Genomic DNA, 23038 nt, shown 5'->3' with positions numbered 1-23038 from the left:
ATGTGCCTAGAGGAGAGTAGACTGGCATTCGTAGTGTACATGCTCACGAGTGAGGCTGAGCACTGGTGGGTCAGCATGAAGTCCATTATGGAGGAGAGGCAGGAGCCAGTTACTTGGGATGTCTTCAAGAGGAAGTTCCTCTCCGAGTACTTCTCTAACAGCGTCAAATATGCTAAGGAGGTAGAATTTTTGCAGTTGAACCAAGGAAGCAAGTTTGTGACTGAGTGTGTAGAAAAGTTCAAGCACCTCAGTCGTTTCTACACCATGCCACTAGATGAAGAGTGGCGATGTAGGAAGTTCGAGAACAACCTCTGTGGAGACCTCCGTTTGATGGTGGCCCCGCTATCCATCAAGGATTTTTCCGCCTTGGTGGAGAAGACAAGGGTCATGGAGAAGATGAAGGTAGAGGTGGAAACTCAGCACCCATCCCAGCAGAGAGTGGGAGGACCATCTGGGTCCAAGCATAGGCACGAGGAAAGGAGGAAGCCCTACTCTAGGCCCCATTACCAGTCTCAAGGGTCTAGGGAGTCTCCTTTCCAGCAGAACATAATTCAGTGCTACCAGTGTGGGGGACCGCACAAGAGGAATGTCTGCCCCCAGCTTGCAGGCTTCAAGAAGTGCAACAACTGTGGCAAGGAAGGCCACTATGGGAGGGACTGCCCCACCCTTGCTAGAGCAGTGACGCGACCTCTAGTACATGCTCCTACGCAGAACCAGTAAAGGCATAGAGGCAACAGGCCTCAGGCGACCGGGAGAGTGTACGCCATGACCGGAGCGGAGGCAACAGGTTCAGGTAACCTCGTTATGGGCCATTGTTTGATAGTTGGAAAAGCTTGTTGTGTGTTATATGACTCTGGAGCGACACACTCATTTGTGTCAGATGCATGTGTGAAAAAGTTGAGTCTGTCAGTGTGTGAGCTGCAGTGTGAACTTGTGGTGTCTACTTCGACATCGGGTTTGGTCAGGACATCGTCCGTGTGTGCTAGGTGTCCAGTGGAGGTAGAGGGACGCAAGTATAAAGTAAATCTGATCTGCTTACCTCTGCAGGAGTTAGAGGTGATCTTGGGAATGGATTGACTCTCTGCCAATCGCATTCTTATAAATTTTTGAGAGAAGAAGCTGCTTTTCCCCAACATAGAGGAGCCTGAGTTATTAACATCTTAGGGAGTTAAGAAAGAACTACAAGGGGGTGCACAGTGTTACATAATCTTCACACATCTAGAGGTGGAGAAAGAGGATAGGACATCCGTCATACCAGTCGTGCATGAATTTGAGGACGTATTCCCGGTGAAAGTTCCAAGTTTACCTCCTAGTAGAGAAGTGGAATTCTCTATTGACTTGGTACCGGGAACCGGCCTGGTGTCGATGGCCCCTTATCAGATGGCGCCGACGGAGTTGGTGGAACTCAAGAGTCAGATTGAGGAGCTTTTGGGAAAACAGTTCATACGACCTAGTACGTCACCTTGGGGAGTACCAGTGTTGTTGGTAAAAAAAAAGGATGGGAGTTCACGCTTGTGTGTGGACTACAGGCAGTTAAATAAAATGAGGATCAAGAACAAGTATCCCCTCCCGAGAATAGACGACCTGATGGATCAGTTGCATGGGTCATCGGTATTCTCGAAGATTGACTTGTGGTCGGGTTATCACCAAATATTGGTAAAGGCGGATGATGTGCAGAAGACGACCTTCAAGTCCCGGTACGGACACTATGAGTACGTGGTTATGCCTTTTGGGGTGACCAATGCTCCAGCGGTGTTCATGGACTACATGAACCGGATATTCAGATCGTTTCTAAATAAGTTTGTCGTGGTCTTCATAGACGACATCCTTATCCATTCCAGGACTCAAGAGGAGCATGTCGAGCACCTGAGGATAGTGCTTGGTATTCTGAGGGAGAAAAAACTGTATGCTAAATTGTCCAAGTGTGAGTTTTGGATGGATGAAGTCCAATTCTTAGGTCACGTGATATCAGCACAAGGCATTGTAGTGGATCCAGTGAAGGTTGATGCAGTGGTTAAGTGGGAAAGTCCCAAGTCAGCAACTGAGATCAGAAGTTTTGTGGAATTGGCTGGCTACTATAGGAGGTTCATAGAGGGATTCTCCAAGATAGTGGCACCTTTGATACAACTCACCCGGAAGGACCAACCTTTCACCTGGACAGATAAGTGTGAGGAAAACTTCCAAGAGCTTAAGCAGAGGTTGACGAGTGCTCCAATCTTAGTAATCCCCGACGTTGGAAAACCCTTTGAGGTTTATTGTGATGTCTCTCACCTAGGGTTGGGTTGTGTGTTGATGCAGGAGAAGAAGGCAGTGGCCTACGCTTCGAGGCAACTCAAGGTGCATGAGAGAAACTATCCCACTCATGACCTAGAGTTGGCGGCTATCGTGTTTGCCTTGAAGATCTGGAGGCACTACCTCTACGGTGCTCAATTCCGGGTATTCAGTGATCACAAGAGTCTGAAGTACCTATTTGATCAGAAGGAGTTAAACATAAGACAGAGAAGATGGATGGAGTTCTTGAAGGATTATGATTTTGAGCTTTTGTACCATCCAGGGAAGGCGAACGTAGTAGCAGATGCTCTGAGTAGGAAGACGGTGCACACCGCTCACCTCATGATCAAAGAGGTGGAATTGCTGGAGAAATTCAAAGACATGAAACTACAGGTGGAGTTGGAATCAGGATTCATTAGATGTAGTAACCTGACCATATCTAGTGACTTCCTAAACTCGGTTAGAGAAAGACAGTTATTGGATGCTAGTCTGGACAAGGTTAGAGTGCAATTGCTAGTCTGTAAGGCCCATTAAATTTTTGGTTTTCTTTTCTGCCCTAAAGTAAAGGGCTGCCTTGTTGGAAGTGGGCCTAGAGTTGGCCCAAGTGATATAACTGAACCCCAGGTCTGCCCTAACTCACTTTGCCTGCTCATTTTCAGACAACCCTTAGAGTCGCAGCCGTCTCCCGTTCCGTTAGGGTTTGGTGTTACTGTGACCCAGAGAGCTCAAACCAGTATTTTTCTCCTCACGTAAGTATTTCTTCCTCCGTGCTTGAAACCCCTGTTACTGTTACTCTGAGTAGCTCATGCCTCTACTACCATTCCTTTTCCCAGTTTGTTGAGTCGTTCCTGAGCTAGCATCGGAGCTACTATGCTAATCAAGTTTGGTCCAGGAGCCTTCTGCTGAACCCTTCCAGGTAAGGGAAGCTAGGGTCCATTTGTCTAGGTCATTTTTCTGCTTGTTCTCCTGCTATTGTATGGTTTTGTGGATTATATGCTATTGTGATGTGATAAGAGTGTCATTTGGCTTTTGGGTTTGGTGTACGTGAATCTGTGGTGTGAACGAACAGTGGCGGGCACTGGTTTTCTCGCCCAAGCGAGCATGCCTCGCCTAGGCGAGACTAACAGGGGGCTCGCCCAAAACTTCTGCACGAATGGTCGCTCAGGCGACTTGGCTTCATTTTTGAGCGAGGTGCAATCTCGCTGAGGCGAGAAGGGTCTCGCCTGAGCGAGACGTCGCGGAGCCCTTGTTCTTCTATTGTGCCCTCGCCTAGGCGAGATGGGATTCGCCTGAGCGAGAGGGTTCCTCTCGCCTGAGCGAGTCCTGTTAGCTTGAGCGAGGCAGCGGGCAGGTTTGATGTTATTGTTGTATGGTTCACAGATGTGTGGCTTGTTTGTCTGATTTAAATGCTTTACTAGAAAGTTTGTGTGATGATGGTATGATTAATATATGAGTTTGAGATGGGAATGACATGATATTTTATTGGGTATAAATTGGAAAGCATGAGTTGTATGATTTCTTGAATTTACATGATATTGATGCTATGGGAAATTCTTGATTGGTGGGTGGAACCTGTATAAAGTATGGGTAGGGCATAATTCCATGACTCTTGTAGTGAGAGATCTTGGTGGCGCCTAATCTGTTGGATGTAATTCCATGGACCCTCTTAAGGGGAGTTCCTGGTGGTGTCTCGACAAAAGGACGTAATTTCACGGGGGGTCGTGGTGGTGCCTTAGGGCCATGGCGTAATTCCACAAAGGCCACGTGGTGGTGCCTCTTGTAAGGGTATAATTCCGCGAAGGCCTCGCGGTGACGCCTCATTGCTAGGACATAATTCCACTGCCACGTGGTGGTGCCTCAGTCACGTATCCGGATAGTCAGGTCTTGGGGTCTTATATATGTTGATAGCTCTGGTGTGATTCTTATTATATATGCTTGGCTTTGAGATTACCTGTGAACCGTTATGATATGAGATTTCCTTTACACTATCTTACCATTTTGCTTGCTTGTATGTTGTGTGTGGTCTTCTCTATTGCGATGATCATCAACCTTGTTGATATGAGCAGATGTGAGAACCCCTGGCAGTGGTAATGATGATAGGGATGCTGCAGCCTGATGGACTGGACGAGTATTGGGCCCACTTTAGGACCCATCGCTGGAGAATTTATTTACTATGTTTTCCTTGTCTCTACTAGACTTATTGTTATTAGTTCGTTAGCATTTTATGTTTTGGGCCATGTGAGGCCTCTTTTATGTTTATGGATGTGTTGGGGTACGAAGTACTTCATATTCCAAATCTTCGTACCCTCTGGATATTATGTATGTGGCGTTTTATTAAATGGGTTTTTATCTATTTATTTGGGATGTTACATTTATGGTATCAGAGCGGTGATTCCTTAGGTTTGTGGACTTGGGTGTCCGCTTAGCCTTCTCCGTGTCTTTCCGAGTATTCTTAGTTAATTCTTGTCTTATCGAGCGTAACCAAGTGATTTCTTGTGTGCTAGTGAACTATGGCACCATCTCGTAGGACTCTGCAATCTTCCCAGGGCGATGTGTCGGACATCGCCAGAGCGATTGAGGCAATGGTAGCTGCTATGATGCAACAAAATACGGCGATGATGCATGGGTTTGTAAATGTTTACAAGCATTGTATGTATTTGACATAATTCCATGGATCTCATGAGTAAATTATATGATGATGTTATTTTAGTATATGCATTAGACTATGGATTCAAGTAAGGAGACATCCTGAAACTGCAATGATAATTCACACTTAAATAGAGTAGAATAAATCATGTGGTGAATGTATGATGAGATCTTAGTTGATGATGGATTAACCATGTGTGTGGTAGGGTAAAACCCATTGCCAATGACTCTATAGAGTAGTAGAGGCCACCTTAAGTGCAAGTATTCCAAATGCATTTATTCGGATAATTAAGTTTAGTGTCAGCTGTTTGTGTGAATTATTGTAGTTTGTCCATGTATTGCTTTTCATTGGTATGTTTTAAATGGTCTTATGATAACTCTTTTGTATACTATTTTACTCTTGCACTTTGTGGTCTTGTGTTGTTTTCTTCTTTTGCAATAATCACTATTATAGTGGGAGCAGTTAAAGATGCAAGTTTAGAGGCACCTCTAAATGATGAGAAGTCTTAGTTAGAGTTGTGAGATTACAACAGATGTATGAGTTGTAGATACATAAGGTATAAGGAGTTTGTTTTTCTTTTTGCAAGTTTAGTGTTGTTGTAGAAATGGTATATCTTATAGTCTGAACTCTTAAAGGACTATATTAATATACTTTTTATTCTATTAAGTGGCCTTTGACTATTAATATGAATTTCTTATTTTATTCGTTTTGACTACAAAAATGGGATGTTACAATAATGGTATTAGAGCAATTCGTCCTTAGCATGACCCGAGGGTTGTGGGTTTGTCATGTCTTACTTGTTTAAGAGTTTAAGTTTAGTGGAATTTGTTTATGGAACTGAAAGTATTAAGAACATAAAATGTCTTGATAGAGTGATGAGGGTGCACACTCATGACTATATCATGGAACCATAAAATGTCTTAATTCTAACGGTTTGGGAAAAGGGGAGTTAGAATTATCGTTTGAGTTTTGTCTTCTATACTTTTTCTTGCTATGTTTGCGTTTTTGTGGTTTGTGTTTTTGTGGTTTGTGTTTGGTGTCTATGGTGGTATAGAAATGTAGATTCAAGGTCAAACTTGACCTGCTTACCTTTGCAAGGGTTGGGTAAGGACTTTGAGACAATTTATTGCATCAAAGATATGAACTAGTGGTAGGTTGTATTTCGCTAAATAAGGAAAGCTAAGTTTTGGTTTAGTAGGTTGAGAAATGATGTTAGAGTTCATAAGCAACACTTTGGACTGAGGGAGCTTCAATAACGATTTTTTTTTTACAAGTTTTACAAGAGGAGTTGAGTCCAAAGTTTAGAATAAGGGAATATATCGGTACGCGCTATGTAGTGAAATTTGAGAAATCAACTTGGTTCTACATCTCGACAATGTTGAGGTCTAAAATAGAAAGTTGTGGAAGGTTTAAGGTTAAAGCTAATAAGGGTAGAGACCATGAAGTGTATAAGAAAGGAACATCTTTAGTGAGAAGTTAAGATGAAATAGAGCTTTGAGGGTTAGTCAAGCATGTTGGTGTTTCTCAATAAGGAGGGAAAAATTTGTTGATGAGAAGGAAGTATAAAAGGGTTTTTATATCAAAGCAACACCAGTAGGAGATAGTTGGATTTTCTCAACAATAGTAGTAATCCAAGTCAGCAATAGAAGGGATGTTCTAAGTAAGGTGGTTCACAAGGGAAAGATTTGACCTAGGACATGTGGTGGGGGTTTTTCAAGTACCAGGAGGAAGGGCTTATCAGGAAGGGCTCCTCTTTAATTTTGTTCTTGTAGGGAAAGACAAGTTAGCAATGTCAGAACACAATGAAAGAGGAAAGGAAAATAAAGGTTTTGTGTAGTTGAAAGGGTGTCTACGACAACTAGTGTTGAATTGGTTAACATAAATGATCTAATTTAAAGATAGATACATGGTACAAAGGTGATGCTTGGATTTAAGGTTTTGGTTTCGCTTGGGGTCGTATACCTTAGTGTCACAAGTATGGTAAATGAGTCATGTTTCCTATAAGAGAGAGTTGAAGTTGAGTTGGTGGTTTTGCTACATTTATAGTCAAGTGAAGTTTGCTTGGATGTGTGGTATGTCTTGTGGTGACCAAAGAATTAATATTCAAAGTCGATTTGAATCATCTTCTTTACAAGGTTGGGACATCATCTCAAAGGTTAATTGGTTATTTTTCAATATTGTTCCTATGGGATGTGATATCTAACAAAGTGGTGTTATTTGATTCAAGAGATAAGTCACTAATTACATATCATGTATAAATCAAGTTGGAAGGTGAAAGCAAATCAAAGTTGTCAAACAAAGACAAGTAAAGATTAAATGCAAAAGATTACACTTGTAAAAATGTTTCTAAACGTGTTCCAAAAGAAATATTAGGATTGATCTAGGAAGATGTGAGATTTATTATTATATTGGAGTTCATTATTAATTGTCTAAAAAAAACTAGTTACAAAATTAACTATTTAAAAAGGTGATACAATTAAATATGTTTTTAATAAAATTAATTATATTTGCAAGAGTTAATCTTGTAATAAAAGAAAGTATTAATGTACTATATCAAAATGAAGTGTCACAGCAATCTTTTTATATTATATGTTAAATTAACGATAAACTTAATCTATACACATTAACATTTAAATATTAATGATTCTTTATTGGAGTTAAGTTCAGAAAAAGAAACTGGTCCTTTATAATAATAACTAAATGTATGCTAAAAACGTTTGTAAATATTATCTAATCATACTTTAAACATTTTCTTTATTCAGTACGATACTTTTTTTAACATGATTATTTCTGAAATGAAATCTGTTAAAAAATAAAATAAAATAAAAGTAAGCTTAAAAGAATTAAGAAAAAAAAATCTTAAAACTGAAAAATAGATGAAGAAATAAAACGTGCAATTAATCTTTAAAAATATAATGCAAGAAGACGAAACGTGGTTAACAACAGTAACCGTGATTAAACAGTAACCCAGTTTAATTAACATGGAGAGGGTGATGACATTCATTCTGCATCAGGAGTCTTTTCTGATGATTCTTTTCGCAAATAAATAATAAATAGTAAGTAATAATAGCAAGAACCGAAAAAAAAAAATCTATAAAAGAAAAGGAAAAAAGAAGAGAGAAAGTGAAGATGAAAGGGTGAATGAGTTGTGAGTGGTTACAGTTACTGACTTGCTCTCTGTTCTTCTCCTACAAGCTTACATTTCCAGTTGCATTTGCAAAAACTGTTTCTTCTTGTGCCATCTTGCTTCGGTTCTTTCTACAGAGTAGTAGTTGTTGAGGTTTTGTGTTTTTACCTGCACTTTGAACATCACTTCAGTCTTGGATCCCAAAATTTGGTGTCACAGCCATTAAGGTTGTCCAACATCACTGCAAACAATTTTCTTCTTTCCTGTTCTTTCTTTCTTTATCTTTCTTTGTGTACTATAATATGCTTTAGTACTTGTGCTGTCAGCTCTCACCGTTGGTGCTGTGCACGCCTTCTGCTGATTTCTGAGCTGTTTTTATTATGTTTGCAGTTTGACAAAGTTGGGAGGGGAAGAAGAAGTGGTTTACCATGGGAGACAAGTCCCAAGTATTGGAGGCTGTGTTGAAGGAAACTGTGGATTTGGTAACAGATCTGAAGCACTTTAAGCCTCTTTGAGTCTCTTCCTCGCTGTGCCTTTTTTGGTTTCATTGATGGGTTGTGCTGTTTTTCTTTTCTTTGTGGTGTTTGTGTTTCTTTCTTTGTCGAATGCAGGAGAACATTCCCGTTGAGGAGGTTTTCGAGAACCTGAGATGTAGCAAAGAAGGTCTCAGCAGCGTGGCTGCTGAGGAAAGGTTGGTAATTTTTGGCCACAACAAGCTTGAAGAGAAAAAGGTTCAGAGTTTCATTCTTCTATTTTATCTTCTTTTCCCGTTCATGGAGTTTTCGTTTGTCACGCGTAGAATAAGTCCCACTAAAATGTTTGAATTTTGAGGCGAGTTATCTTTCTGGGTGTTTTTCAGGAGAGAAAATTCTTGAAGTTTTTGGGGTTCATGTGGAATCCTCTGTCTTGGGTTATGGAGGCTGCTGCTATAATGGCAATTGCACTTGCCAATGGAGGGGTGAGTTGAGCAAACTCAGCTTTTGGGAGTGCTTAATTGCCATGATGGTGACGTGTTGCTGATTAGTTGATTGTTCCTTATATGTTTTTCTTTTGCAGGGGAAGCCCCCTGATTGGCAAGATTTTGTAGGTATCATCACCTTGCTTGTCATCAATTCAACTATTAGTTTCATCGAGGAGAATAATGCTGGTAATGCTGCGGCTGCCCTCATGGCTAGGCTTGCTCCGAAAGCTAAGGTGTCAAGTCTAGCTTCTTTCAGTTTAATACTTGATGCTTTTGATATTTAAGCTGTAAAATCTCTTCTTTGCAAAGGATTTGCCTTTTCTCTGTATTTCTCTCATCGTTTCATTCCTTTTTGTCTTTTGTTGGAAAGGTTCTTCGAGATGGTAGATGGAGTGAACAAGATGCCTCAGTCCTGGTTCCTGGTGACATAGTTAGCATTAAACTTGGTGATATTATACCAGCTGATTCTCGTCTACTTGATGGAGATCCTTTGAAAATTGATCAGGTATGTTTACTATTCTTGCCTTTTTCATTTTCCTTAAAAATCATATTAGTTTATTCCAAATGTTAAGTTACACCATGCTTTCCCCTTTGCTGTGCACTTTTTCAGTCTGCTCTCACTGGTGAGTCCCTTCCGGTTACAAAGGGCCCTGGTGATGGAGTGTACTCTGGTTCTACCTGTAAACAAGGAGAGATAGAAGCTGTGGTAATTGCCACTGGTGTTCATACTTTCTTTGGGAAAGCTGCTCACCTTGTAGATACCACTAATCAAGTTGGACATTTTCAAAAGGTAACATGAAGTCAGACACCATATTTTCAGCATCCTAGAAGTTGTTTTTTGTGCTCAGCAGATTTCATTTGTTCTATTTTCTGCTGCTCCTGAATGCTGTTTTTGTCCTTAAAGAGATTTCATCTGTTCTTTTTTCTGCTGCTGGTTATTTAGGTCTTGACTGCAATTGGGAACTTCTGCATATGTTCAATTGCCGTGGGGATGATTATTGAAATTATTGTTATGTATCCCATCCAAGATCGACAATATCGCCCTGGAATTGATAACCTTCTTGTGCTTCTCATTGGTGGAATTCCAATTGCCATGCCCACGGTTCTCTCAGTGACTATGGCCATTGGTTCTCATAGGCTATCGCAGCAGGTTGGTTAGGTTCAATTGAGTATGTTTGGTGGACATTAGCTAGAAATAGTGGTTAATTGGTTATGATTATTTTAGGGGGCTATCACAAAGAGGATGACAGCTATTGAGGAAATGGCAGGCATGGATGTGCTTTGCAGTGATAAGACAGGGACCTTGACATTAAACAAGCTTACCGTTGACGAAAATCTTATCGAGGTTGGATGCTGAATGGTTTTACTTGCACTGTTGAGACTGTGACTATTGAATCATATGCACATTTTCTAATTATTTTTGTTAAACCAATGAGGTTTTTGCAAAAGGCGTGGATGTGGATACTGTTGTTTTGATGGCTGCTCAAGCTTCAAGACTTGAGAATCAAGATGCAATAGACACTGCCATAGTTGGGATGTTAGCGGATCCAAAAGAGGTTAGTCATTGATATGTTCTTCACCATGATTTCTTTGATGACATCTTTATAATCTTCAAGCCTGTGTAGCTATAATCTGTGCTGCATCGTAACTTTTATTCTGTATTCATGTTTGTATATTGATTTTCTTTTCCATTATGCTGTTATCAAGGCTCGTATTGGTATCCGAGAAGTCCATTTTCTTCCTTTCAATCCCACTGATAAGAGAACAGCATTGACATATATTGATCGTGATGGTAAAATGCATAGAGTAAGCAAAGGTGCACCAGAACAGGTAACCTAGTAGCATTTTTTCTCGTGAATTTCTGTTGAAGTCTTGCTTATTCTCATTCTGATTTGTACAATTATGCCGTGACTGCTAGATCCTTAATCTTGCACACAATAAATCAGACATAGAACGTAGAGTTCATGCAGTTATAGATAAATTTGCAGAGCGTGGTTTACGCACCCTTGCAGTAGCATTCCAGGTAATTGATTCATTGCATACACTATTACATGATACTACACTAATTTATATATCTGTGCTTCATGCTATAGATATTTACTTGGGTTTCTCCGTTTTATACAGGACGTTCCAGATGGAAAGAAAGAAAGTCCTGGTGGCCCATGGCAGTTTATTGGCCTTTTGCCTCTGTTTGACCCACCCAGGCATGACAGTGCAGAAACAATACGCAGGGCACTTAACCTTGGAGTGAATGTCAAAATGATTACAGGTACATTACATAGTGAAAACCCTAAGCTTCTTGTATTTGTGGCATTTCAATAACTTTTCTTTAATCTTCATAGCTAGTTAATTAGTTATTTTTCTAATTTTATCAACAGCATATAGTCCTCGTGATCTCATTTATTTCTTCCTTTTTTCTTCAGGGGATCAGCTAGCCATAGGAAAGGAAACTGGCCGTAGGTTGGGAATGGGTACCAATATGTATCCTTCATCTGCATTACTTGGGCAGGACAAGGATGAATCCATATCTGCTTTACCCATTGATGAACTGATTGAAAAAGCAGATGGGTTCGCTGGTGTTTTTCCTGGTATGTTTCTATCTCGATCTTTGCAATTGATTGCTTTTAATACTGTTGGTGATCATCATATTGGTTGTTTTTAATTAATTAGTTAATTGCAATTGATTGTTTTCTCATATTGATTTATATTTTGGCAGAGCACAAGTATGAGATTGTGAAACGTTTGCAAGCCAGGAAACATATTTGTGGAATGACTGGTGATGGAGTGAATGACGCACCTGCACTCAAGAAGGCCGACATTGGTATAGCCGTTGCTGATGCAACTGATGCAGCTCGGAGTGCATCTGATATTGTTTTAACAGAACCTGGCCTTAGTGTTATTATTAGTGCAGTGTTGACAAGTCGCGCTATCTTCCAGAGAATGAAAAATTATACGGTGAGCAATTGAACTTTTCATTATTTAATCTCTTGTTACTTGTGCCATAATAGTATTTCATCGTATTTTCTATTGATTTTTGAGGAAATTTGTTTTGTTCAGGCCTTGTGCTCTTGGCCAAATACTGTTTCTTATAATACCATTATTTGACCTATTTGTTATTCTTTCATGCAGATTTATGCTGTCTCTATTACAATTCGTATAGTAGTAAGTGAACTCGCAGCCCTGGAATATATTTTCTACCTTAGGTGTTGGGATTGGTCCAATATTCTTACTATGTTTTGCGTCTTTGACATTCTTGCAGCTTGGTTTCATGTTACTAGCTCTCATATGGAAGTTTGATTTTCCACCTTTTATGGTTCTTATTATCGCCATTCTAAATGATGGTTAGTTGTTTCTTCTCCCTCTTCTCCCTCAGATTGCATTACTGTCTGTAGTTTATTCGCTGCTAATGTTATGATGTCTATGATGTTAAAGGTACTATCATGACAATTTCAAAAGATCGAGTAAAACCATCACCTCTGCCTGATAGCTGGAAGCTAGCAGAGATATTTACCACTGGCATTGTGCTTGGAAGTTACTTGGCAATGATGACAGTCATATTCTTTTGGGCAGCATACAAAACTGATTTCTTCCCGGTACATCTTTTGACAGTCATTAATTTGTTCTGTCATTTATTTATATTTGGTCACATGTAACTTTATCTGTTATACCAGGAATGAATCCTATGATTTGCTGAGTATTACAATTTAATGTTTCCTAATAATGATTTTGGATGCTTCATTGATTTATCTTACATACCACTTGTGAAGCGAGTATTCGGAGTCTCTACCCTCGAAAAAACTGCTCATGATGATATCCGAAAACTAGCCTCTGCAATCTATCTTCAAGTGAGCATCATTAGTCAGGCCCTTATATTTGTGACTCGGTCTCGGGGTTGGTCCTATGTTGAACGTCCTGGTATTTTGCTTGTCACAGCTTTCGTGATTGCTCAGCTTGTAAGCCATTTAAGCACTTATTTTGTTTGGTTACAATTTTTCCAATTACATCGAAGATTGAAGGGATTGATCTGGTTTTGGCAGATTGCTACATTGATTGCAGTATATGCGAACTGGAGTTTTGCTGCCATTGAAGGCATAGGTTGGGGTTGGGCTGGTGTAATATGGCTATATAACATAATATTCTATATCCCACTTGACCCCATCAAGTTTCTAATTCGATATGCTTTGAGTGGGAGGGCTTGGGAGCTTGTCATTGAGCAAAGGGTAAGTTGAGATTTGTTAGTGTATGGTAGGAATTTTGGCTCCATGCTCATGTATTTTCATTATCTTGCAGATTGCATTTACAAGACAAAAGGACTTCGGAAAGGAACAAAGGGAACTTCAATGGGCACATGCACAAAGAACATTGCATGGATTACAGCCACCTGACACCAAGATGTTCACCGAGCGCACACATTTCAATGAACTCAATCAAATGGCTGAAGAAGCTAAAAGGAGAGCCGAAATTGCTAGGTAGAGAAACCTCACTCCCTGCATTGCCATTGTGACAAAAACTCATATATAAGTGTTACCACATGTGACAACACATGATTGGACGATAATGTCAAAAATCTTTGTCACTGCAGGTTCATTTAAGTGAATTCTTATTTGTTGCTTTCTAACTGTTTTTGCAGGCTGCGAGAATTGCATACACTGAAGGGTCATGTAGAATCAGTTTTGAAATTGAAGGGGATCGATGTAGACACAATTCAGCAAGCATACACAGTTTGAAGATGCATGTTATATATTTGCATTTGCATACGGTTACTGTAAAGAGAGCACAATTCAATGGTGGTGAGTGGTGAGAGTAATAGGAACGTGGTGATGGTTACACTCTATAGTTGATATGCCTCTTGTTTCCTGCTGTCAAATTTTCCTCCACAGTTTCATAATGCAGTATCATCTTCTATGCTTTTTCCCTATCTATATCCCTTTAGATTGAAACTTCTAGTTATGAATATAAGAAAAACATGTTAGTTTAAGGTTGCATTGGTTTGCTTTGGAACAAAAATATTCAGGAGATAGCACTTTGTTGAGAATTCAGTTTTGATTAGAAGTTCGAATGTCTTTACTGTTATGCATGCCTGCATGCAGCATGTTGTCTCTCTGCGTTTGTGAATGAATAATGCAAGAGTTTGATACTTATTTCAAGAACAACTGTTGAGAATACTTGAGAATTTGTAGCATTAAAATAAAGATCCCTCAAACTTCAACTTCAAGTCTGAGTTTGTAGCATTAAAATAGTAATTGATTAAAGCGCACACGTTTGAAATCTAAACAAAGTGATAACGTGTCTAATTGTTTTGTCTTATCATTTCTATGTTTGGCTTAGGGTGTTTGAAATGTTTACACGGTGATAAAGAGTACATAACAAAGTTTATGATTGCCCAACTATATAAATAAATCAATTCAAGGAGATAAAACGAATTAAATTCAAACGGACGAAGAGATTATTAGATGAAAATAGCATTTTTGGGTAATATATCATTAATTACAGTTATGGATCCATAGTTCCTAAAGAAAATGTATAAAGTCATTTTTCATAGAAGTTTTAGATGCTATAGTTATTTTTACAGAAAATTTGAAATCTATAAAGGGGTTATCTTGTTTTTCGGACATGAATTCTTACAACTTTACTATTTAAATAGCTATTTTTTTAAAATTTAATCGTCCTTTTAAACTTAAATGATTACACATAATAAAAAAATTAGCTACAAATAAATAAAAGTTACTTTCAACACATTATAAACATTATTTATATTTGTAATTAGTTTTTGTAAAATATTTGCATAATTTAATAATATTTTTTATTGTTTATTCATTATAATTTTTTTTTATGTTTTTGTTATGATAAGTTTTAAAAGAAAATGAATTATTAGAATTTGATTTGATTAATTAGACTACTTAAAATTAAATAACTTTAAATTTCTGAAATTTCATTTATAAAGTAAGAATGTGAAATTCTTTATTTATTTTTTCTTCTTTTTCATATCTCCTTGATTTGATTTACTTTGATGTGTCATGAACAGACTAATTATTTTAGTTGGGATGAATATTTTTGAGTTGATATCAACTAGATTTTTCTATTAGTATTGATAGAAAATTTTCTTTAATTAAATTGTGATGATTTTGTCGTTGTTATTTTAGATTTTTTCTTTTCGCTCAATGTTAATAAGTTTTCTTTGTCAGTGTCGCAATCACTAATTTTTGATAGATTTGAACTAAATTTTTTCAACTGACGTGTATCATAATTATCTTGTTGTTTGCAGTGATTTTTATTATCATCAACACCAATATTATTTTTTGTTAATTAGGATTTTTTTCTTATGCTGATTGGAAAAAGTTTCAATCAACATTAGTTAAGATAGTTTTTTAACTAATATCAAATAGTAGAAATTTTCAGTCGGCATTGATCGAAAAGTCGGAAAAAAAGATATTCGATCAGCTTTGATCAATGTTATTCTAAATAAAAGTGATTAAAATTAACCGAAGACAATATTGGTTAAAGTCAATCGAGAAAATTGTTTGTTATATTAATTGAATTTTCTTAAAAAAAATCTGAGTAAAAAGTATCATTAACCACGATCGACTAAAACAAGATCATCAATATTTTTGAACCATTAATAATAGTTTAATATTTAAATAGCTTTTTTTGCATTTGGTAGTAATTAATATTTTTGTCCGAAAGAGAAATTTAAACTTTAACGTCTGAATTTTTTTATCAAAATAAAATATTCTAAAAAATAATTTAAAATAATGTTTAAATATTTAAAAAACTTGAAATTTTGTGTCCAAAGAAAAGTTAAGGATTTTGGCTAATGACCGAGGAAATAGGTAATGAGTCGCAATCGCTGCAATATATGATGAGAAAGCAACCGCTGCAATTTATTTCAAGGAAAGACCAAAGTGAAGAGCAATTTTGAATGAGTAGAAGTAAAGGAAAGCCTGGTCAATGTCCAATCCACTTTTATTTATTTCTTTTGGACTTTCCATACTACTATTCAAAATTAATAATTCTAATTTTGTTGAGGTGATATATTTAATTTTTTAATTGAATAAAAAATAAAAAGAAAGTTAAAGTGATGAAAACTAATATCATAAGATTATTCTAACAATTTCTACTAAAAAAATTTGACAAAACATAAAATATGAAAATATTAAAGATGAAGGAGCTATAATCAAAATTGATTGACACTACAAAGAGAGGGAAAAATCCGCTACTTTAAATTTGAATTTCAACAATAAGGACCAAAAGTTATATAAAGAACTAAGGAAATTGTTTATTGTGAAACTTAAATAATTTTCTAGACCGAGAATTCTTCTTTATTTTTTTCTTATATTTAAATTTCCAATTCAAAGTGTTAGGTTTTACTCTGGTGATCAATTTCTTTTAATTGGTCATCAATAAATATATGTTGGAGTTTATCCATCTCTTATGTATTTTCTATTTTGTCAATTTTGGGTGGAAATTGTTGGAATGATCTTTATTCGGGGTTAGTTTTCCATAAAAAATACTAAAGAAAACTATTAGGAAAACTAAAAGCTAGACCAAGGAATAGAGAAACAAATGAGTAAAGGAAACCGAAAATAGAAATTATTTGTACTACTTTGGTGATGATTCTTGTACTCCAAGCTTCTTCATCATTAAAGTTCTTTACTTCCCAACACCATCTTTACACACACCCTAAATTTTCTAATAAACTAACATTTTTTATTCTTTTGTTATTCATTTTGCTTTAACAGAAAAATATGAGAAAAGAGTTCTTTAAGTGGCTATATAAAGAACACATTTACTATAAACAACTCTTTTATTCCTTTAGTGATCGTATAATGCTCTTTGTGGGTGAGAGAAATCTATTGTAAATTCTTCATCCTCTGAAGTTATCCTTGTGAGTGGATTTTGTGCTTTTCAAGTGTTTTTTATTTGTTATAGGTTTTTTTAATATCAATGAGAGATTAAGAAGGTGAAACTAGGAACGGTTTGTGTACTCGTGAGAACCCGAAGTGGTTTGTATACTTGTTTAAGAGTGGTTTGTGTATCCGACTTCTAATTTTTTTAGTTGATTAGTGGAATCGCTTGAGCAACTTGCTTAGGGAGAATTAGACATAACCCAAGTGTTTAGCGTGAATTAGTATAAAACTGGTTGTGTTGCTTAATATGTTTTTTTATCTAGACTTTGTTCAACACACATTATACAAGTTTATCCAATCAGAGGTTAGTCAAGTCTTGCAACACACATTATACAAGTTTGTCTATATACTAAATAAATGATTTAATGATACACATTAGATGAGTCTGTTTATATTCATATTAGACGACTCTATCCATTATCTAATTAGATGAGTCTTGAATACACATTAGACGAGTTTTGTTTATATTCATATTAGACGACTCTATCCATTATCTAATTAGATGAGTCTTGAATACACATTAGACGAGTTTGTCGATGACCTAATTAGACGAGTCTCGTAATACATATTAAACCAATTTGTCCATATATTGATTTGTATTTTTGGCGAGTCCTAAACCCTAAAGTCTACTGTATATTTTTGCACATACTTTATCCTTTTGTATTTTTACAAAATCTACTCTTTGCATTTTTACATATATATTAACTTTCTAAACCTATAAATAATTTATCATGTTGTTTCTTCAAAACTTAATTATAAACTTAAAAGTATTTATTGTTTATGCTTTCAATTTCTAAATCTTCTTTCGTAAACATATAAACAAACACCAACTCGTGCATAAATACGATTTCAAAACTAGTTATATTTAAAGTTAATTAAAAACTAACAATCATAAATACTTTATTTCCTGAAAATTATTTTATTTATATTATTATATTTATACTTTTATAATAAATTCACATTATACCTTTTAATTATAAAATTATATAACATGAAAAAAAGTAAGTTGAAATTATACATATAAATATAATTGTGTTAAATTGGGTATCTGAATATTCTAGAAAAATATATGAAAATATGAAAGTGCTCTCTGTCTTTAAAAATGAGAATTATACGACTATATAAAGTAGCTACATTAAAACAAATAACTGCACATATCACATTTACATGCCTAGATGTGATCCCTAATATCTTGCAACGTGTGATTTATTCCTCCTACTTAATAGGAGTATCAAAGCAACAAAATAACAAAAAACAAAACAATAAATCAAAAATAAATCTGCAACCTAACATTCCCTCCCTTAAACTAATGCTCCTATACTGGTTACTCCAAGCATAATTTGTAATCTCTCAAACTGTTCCAACTTTAAGGGTTTCATCATGATATCGACAACTTGGTCTTGTGAGTGACGAAAACTGAGTTGAACGACCCCGTTATTACCAAGTCTTGAAGAAAATGGAATCTCACATCAATGTGTTTGCTTTTTCCATGGAACACGGGATGCTTAGAGAGTTGTATAGCAGAATTATTATCACACATAATTTCAATTCCAGTCTCATCTTTAACTCCAATCTTATGAAGTATCCTTCCTAGCCAAACACATTGGAAAGCACATAAGGTTGTTGTAATATATTCAACCTCAGTTGTAGACAATGCAACCACAATTTGTTTCTTAGATGCCCACGATAATGCACATGTTCCCATCATGAACACAAAACCCGAAGTGCTCCTTCGATCTTTCAAATCTCCAGCATAATCGCTGCCAGTAAAGGCTAGTAGTTTTAGGCTATCAATTCCATTTTTGTATCAGATACCAAAATTGATTGTGCCTTTGACATACCTTAAGACTCTTTTTGCAGCAAGCCAATGTGTTGTAGTAGGACTGGTCATGAATTTGCTTATTAAACTCACTGTATAATCAAATCAGGCCTTGTAATCGTTAAATACATCAAACTCCCGACTAATTGTTTAAAGAGTGTTTCCTCAATTTTCTCTCCTTCTTTATCTATTGATAACCTCGTTCCTGGAACCATAGGATTTTTCACAACATTACAATCCAACATTCCAAATCTCGACAATACCTTATGTGCATATCTTCTTTGACATATAAATGTGCCATTCATACTCTACTTGACTTCAATGTCAAGGAAATGACTCATCATATACCCAAATCAGTCATATCAAAATGCAACATCATAGAATGCTTAAACTCATCACACATGCTTCCTTCATTGCCAATGAATATTAAATCATCAACATAAATACTAACTATTATTATTTTACCTCCTTGTGACTTAGTGAACAATGTGTGCTCACTAGAACACCTTTCGAATTATTTTTTTGCAAAGTAGGCTTCAATCTTGTTGTACCAGGTTCGTGGTGTTTGTTTGAGACCATACAATGCTTTCTTCAGTCGATAAACTCTCTTTTTCTCCTTTTTTATGAAATCCTTCGGGCTGCAGAACATACACAACTTCCTTAAGTTCCCCATGTAGAAAGGCACTCTTCACATCAAGCTAAAATACTATCCAACTAAATTGAGCAGTTGTGGCCAATATTACTCATATCGTGTCAAGTCGAGCAATTGGTGCAAAGACTTCGGTATAATCAATCCCACGCCTCTGTGCATATCCTTTTGCTACCAACCTTGCTTTGTATTTCTCCACTTGCCCATTAGCTTCCAATTTTGTTTTAAACAACCAGTTAACTCTAATTGGTAATATTGTGAGTTCCCATGTGTGATTCCTTTCTATTGCTTCTATTTCACTCATCATTGCTTCTCTCCAATGTTTACTCTTTATAGCTTCCTTGAAAGTGATTGGATCACTATCAGTCATCATCAACATTGCATTTAAGCAGTCTTCTTCGAAAACACCTACCCTAGATTCATAATTTTCCAACCATCTTGGTGCTCTCCTTACACATGCACCCCTCCCTAGAGATATATCAGATGAAATGCCATTTGCATTGTCTTCCTCTTCATCCTCATTGGCCACTGTTTCAGTTTCTTGATCAATCACTCTTGCCGGATCATCTGCATCTTCATAATGTAGTTTCTGTTGCTGAATTTTTTATTGGCTCCAGTCCCAACTTTTCTCTTCTTCAAACACCACATCTCTACTAATGATGATTGATTTTTTGAAATTGAATCATACAATTTCCAGGCCTTTGATTCGTCATTGACTCCTAGAAAGATACATGTTTTGCTTTTGTCATTTAGTTTAGCTTTCTTCTGATCTGGTACATGGGCATGCACTTGGCAACCAAAGATTTTAAAGTACTCCACCACAAGCTTCTCACCGCTCCAGGCCTCCTCTGACGTCTTGCTTTCTACAGCTGCAATTAGACTTCTATTCTGAATGTGCACACACCATTTCACAACATCTGGCCAAAACATCTTGGGAACATGTTTTCTATGCAACATAGCTTGGACAACATCCATAATAGTCCTATTTTTCCTCTCCGTCATGCCATTTTGTTGAGGAAGTTAAGAGGTGGTCAACTGTCTTCGTATACCTTCTGAGTGCCAGAACTCCTCAAATTCATTTGAAACAAATTCACCTCCTCTATTTGTTCTGAGACATGATATGTTTGTCTCTATCTCTTTCTCTATACGAGCTTTAAACTTTTTAAACATTGCAAGTCCTTCTGATTTTTCATGTAAAAAATACACATAGGTTTTACAACTAAAATCATCAATGAAACTCAAGAAATACTTCTTACCACTATGTGAACTTGGCTTGACAGGACCACAAATGTCTGAATGAATCAATTGAAGTTGTTTGGATGCTCTCCATATACTCGTGCTAGGAAAAGAACTTCTGGTATGTTTCCCAATTAAACATATGTTACATGTTTTTATTGAGGAAATTCCAATATTGGTAATCTAACGACCATCTCTTTACAAACCAATGTATTTAATGCTTTGTAATTAAGATGTCCGAACTGACAATGCCATAAGTAGGCCTCTCTTGTTGATGCACTTTATGTTTTTAAACAGACAAACTGTTTTGGAACAACAGAGGTCGTCACATAGAACATTCTATTTCCACTCATGTTAGTTTTCATAATCAATCCTTTCCATGGATGAAATACTTTGCACGTACCGTTTGAAATCAGAATGGTCAAACCTTTCTCTTGTAGTTGTCCTATACTTAGCAAATTATTTTTCAGATGCGGAATATTATATACATTAGTTAAAATTTGAGACATACGATTAATTTGCATTCTGATACTACCCTTAGCTACCACTTTCATGTGAGTATCATTCCCAAGCTTCACCGTTCTGCAAAGCTCTTCCTCTAAACTTAGAAACCACTCTTTATTGCCAATCATGTGATTGCTACAGCCGGAATCAATATACCAACAATTTTTTATTTGTTGTTGTAAGTCCTCATAAGCCATTAGTAAAATCTCGTCTTCTTCATCTACCTTTGCATAATTTGCCTTCTTCTCCCAAACTGGACACTCATATTGAAAAATCCCCAATTTGTGACACTTGAAACATTCAATCGTGGCTTTGTTGAAGAATTGTCTTCCTCTCCCTCTATCGCAACCACCTCCGAATGCACCACGACCCCTGCCTCTGTTAGGTCGATCATCTTGAGTGTTCCTTTTGCTAGGAATTTCGTCATGGGTTGCTTTCAACACTTACTCCTCCTCATGTACCCCTTGCATCCTTTGCTCATGCACTAGGAGACTTCCATGCAACTCATCAATGGTTAAGATGCTAATATCATTGGATTCTTCAACTACGCAAACTACATAATTGAATTTTGGGATGAGAGAGCGCAAGATTTTAATGACCACTATGTTTTGCTCCATCATCTCTCCATTATCCACCTTTTCTCAATCTTTCATGGCGAGTAGTTCGAATTCTCTTCATAACGCTTGGAGTTGTGCCTGCTTGACCCTTGTAGAACCTTGATACTTCTGCTTCATGGAATTCCAAATTGCCTTGGATGTTTCTTTGTCAAGAATGGTATCGTGAATTTCTCTATCAATAGATTGAAAGAGAAAACATTTTACTCTCAAATCTTGGAGTTTAGCCTCGTTAAGAGCTTTCTTTTGCGTCTCACTGATGGGTCTCGTGCTAATCACAGGCGTTGGTACTCCATCCTCTACAAAACTCTATAGCTTCTTGCTCCGAAGGAAGGTTTCCATTGTCATGGACTAGAAGTCGTACTGGCCATCAAACTTTGGAATCGAGGGTTGCACGAACTGCTTTGCCATTTCGATTCTCTCTTTTAGGTTATCAAGCCCTTTGCGGAGCTTTGATACCAATTGTTAAATTGGGTATCTGAATATTCTAGAAAAGTAAATGAAAAGATGAAAGTGCTCTCTGTCTTCAAAAAAATGAGAAATATACGACTATATAAAGTTGCTACATCAAAACAAATAACTGCACATATCACATTTACATGCCTAGATGTGATCCCTAATATCTCGGAACGTGTGATTTATTCCTCCTACTTAATAGGAGTATCAAAGCAACAAAATAACAAAAAACAAAACAATAAATTAGAAATAAATCTGCAACCTAAAAATTGTATATAAAATAATAATATTTGATAATTTTTTATAAAATGTTTAATAATTTTTCTATAAAAAAGATTTAATAATTTATTTATAAAACATATTTAATAATTTTATAATAATAAAAGTCACTAAAATCATTTTATCCTCTAGAGTTTTGATTAAATTAAGGATTAAATATGTTTTTTATCTCTCAACTTTCAATGAAAATTGGAATTAGTCCATTTTCAAAACTTTGATCAAATTTAGTTTTCTGTCTCTAGAAATTTGTGGATTTAGTTTTTTTAACCAAATATTGTTAAGTTTATTTGATGTTTTAAATATATTTCTCAACTAACATTAAAATGAAAATGTGTCAAACAGTATAAACAACTCAAATGTTATCATGAAATGTGTTTGCAATGTCAAATAAACTTAACAAAATTTAGTTAAAAGACCTAAATTCACACACTCTTCTTCTCCGCAGCTCCCATTTTCTCCTTTCGCGCACCTCTCCTCTGTCGTTGCCAATGAGTGTAATCCAGTTAAGTAATTCTATACCATCTATCTATATTTTAATTGATTTTAGGAATGGTTGTGCAATAGATCG

At 36.5% G+C, this 23038-nt stretch overlaps 2 protein-coding genes across 2 annotated transcripts; both read left to right on the top strand.

Moving 5' to 3' along the window:
- Positions 1 to 720, top strand: LOC114163417. The gene has a single exon (XM_028047736.1). It carries the CDS (start codon positions 1 to 3, stop codon positions 718 to 720), a length of 720 nt encoding a protein of 239 aa, XP_027903537.1.
- A 7270-nt stretch (positions 721 to 7990) lies between these two features.
- Positions 7991 to 14156, top strand: LOC114163136 (ATPase 11, plasma membrane-type-like). The gene is made up of 22 exons (XM_028047255.1): positions 7991 to 8272; positions 8436 to 8527; positions 8657 to 8776; positions 8905 to 9003; positions 9102 to 9239; positions 9377 to 9511; positions 9617 to 9796; positions 9950 to 10156; positions 10232 to 10351; positions 10443 to 10562; positions 10714 to 10836; positions 10925 to 11029; positions 11131 to 11275; positions 11430 to 11594; positions 11723 to 11961; positions 12136 to 12168; positions 12266 to 12347; positions 12439 to 12599; positions 12774 to 12959; positions 13044 to 13226; positions 13297 to 13475; positions 13637 to 14156. The coding sequence occupies exons 2-22, from the start codon at positions 8474 to 8476 to the stop codon at positions 13731 to 13733; spliced, it is 2871 nt and encodes a 956-aa protein (XP_027903056.1). The 5' UTR covers positions 7991 to 8272; positions 8436 to 8473; the 3' UTR covers positions 13734 to 14156.
- Positions 14157 to 23038: the final 8882 nt, after the last annotated feature.

This window comes from Vigna unguiculata, chromosome 9 (genome assembly GCF_004118075.2).
Source record: "Vigna unguiculata cultivar IT97K-499-35 chromosome 9, ASM411807v1, whole genome shotgun sequence".
Lineage (NCBI taxonomy): Eukaryota > Viridiplantae > Streptophyta > Magnoliopsida > Fabales > Fabaceae > Vigna > Vigna unguiculata.
Note: the sequence above shows the minus strand (reverse complement) of the source record. Positions and strands in the feature narration are given on the sequence as shown.

Bases quoted from the DNA above. Each gene is read 5' to 3' on its own strand.
- LOC114163417 (XM_028047736.1), top strand. From the start codon at position 1: ATGTGCCTAGAGGAGAGTAGACTGGCATTCGTAGTGTACATGCTCACG.
- LOC114163136 (XM_028047255.1), top strand. From the start codon at position 8,474: ATGGGAGACAAGTCCCAAGTATTGGAGGCTGTGTTGAAGGAAACTGTG. The intron at 8,777-8,904 runs GTTCAGAGTTTC...GGTGTTTTTCAG, and splicing joins ACAAGCTTGAAGAGAAAAAG to GAGAGAAAATTCTTGAAGTT. The intron at 9,004-9,101 runs GTGAGTTGAGCA...TTTCTTTTGCAG, and splicing joins TTGCACTTGCCAATGGAGGG to GGGAAGCCCCCTGATTGGCA.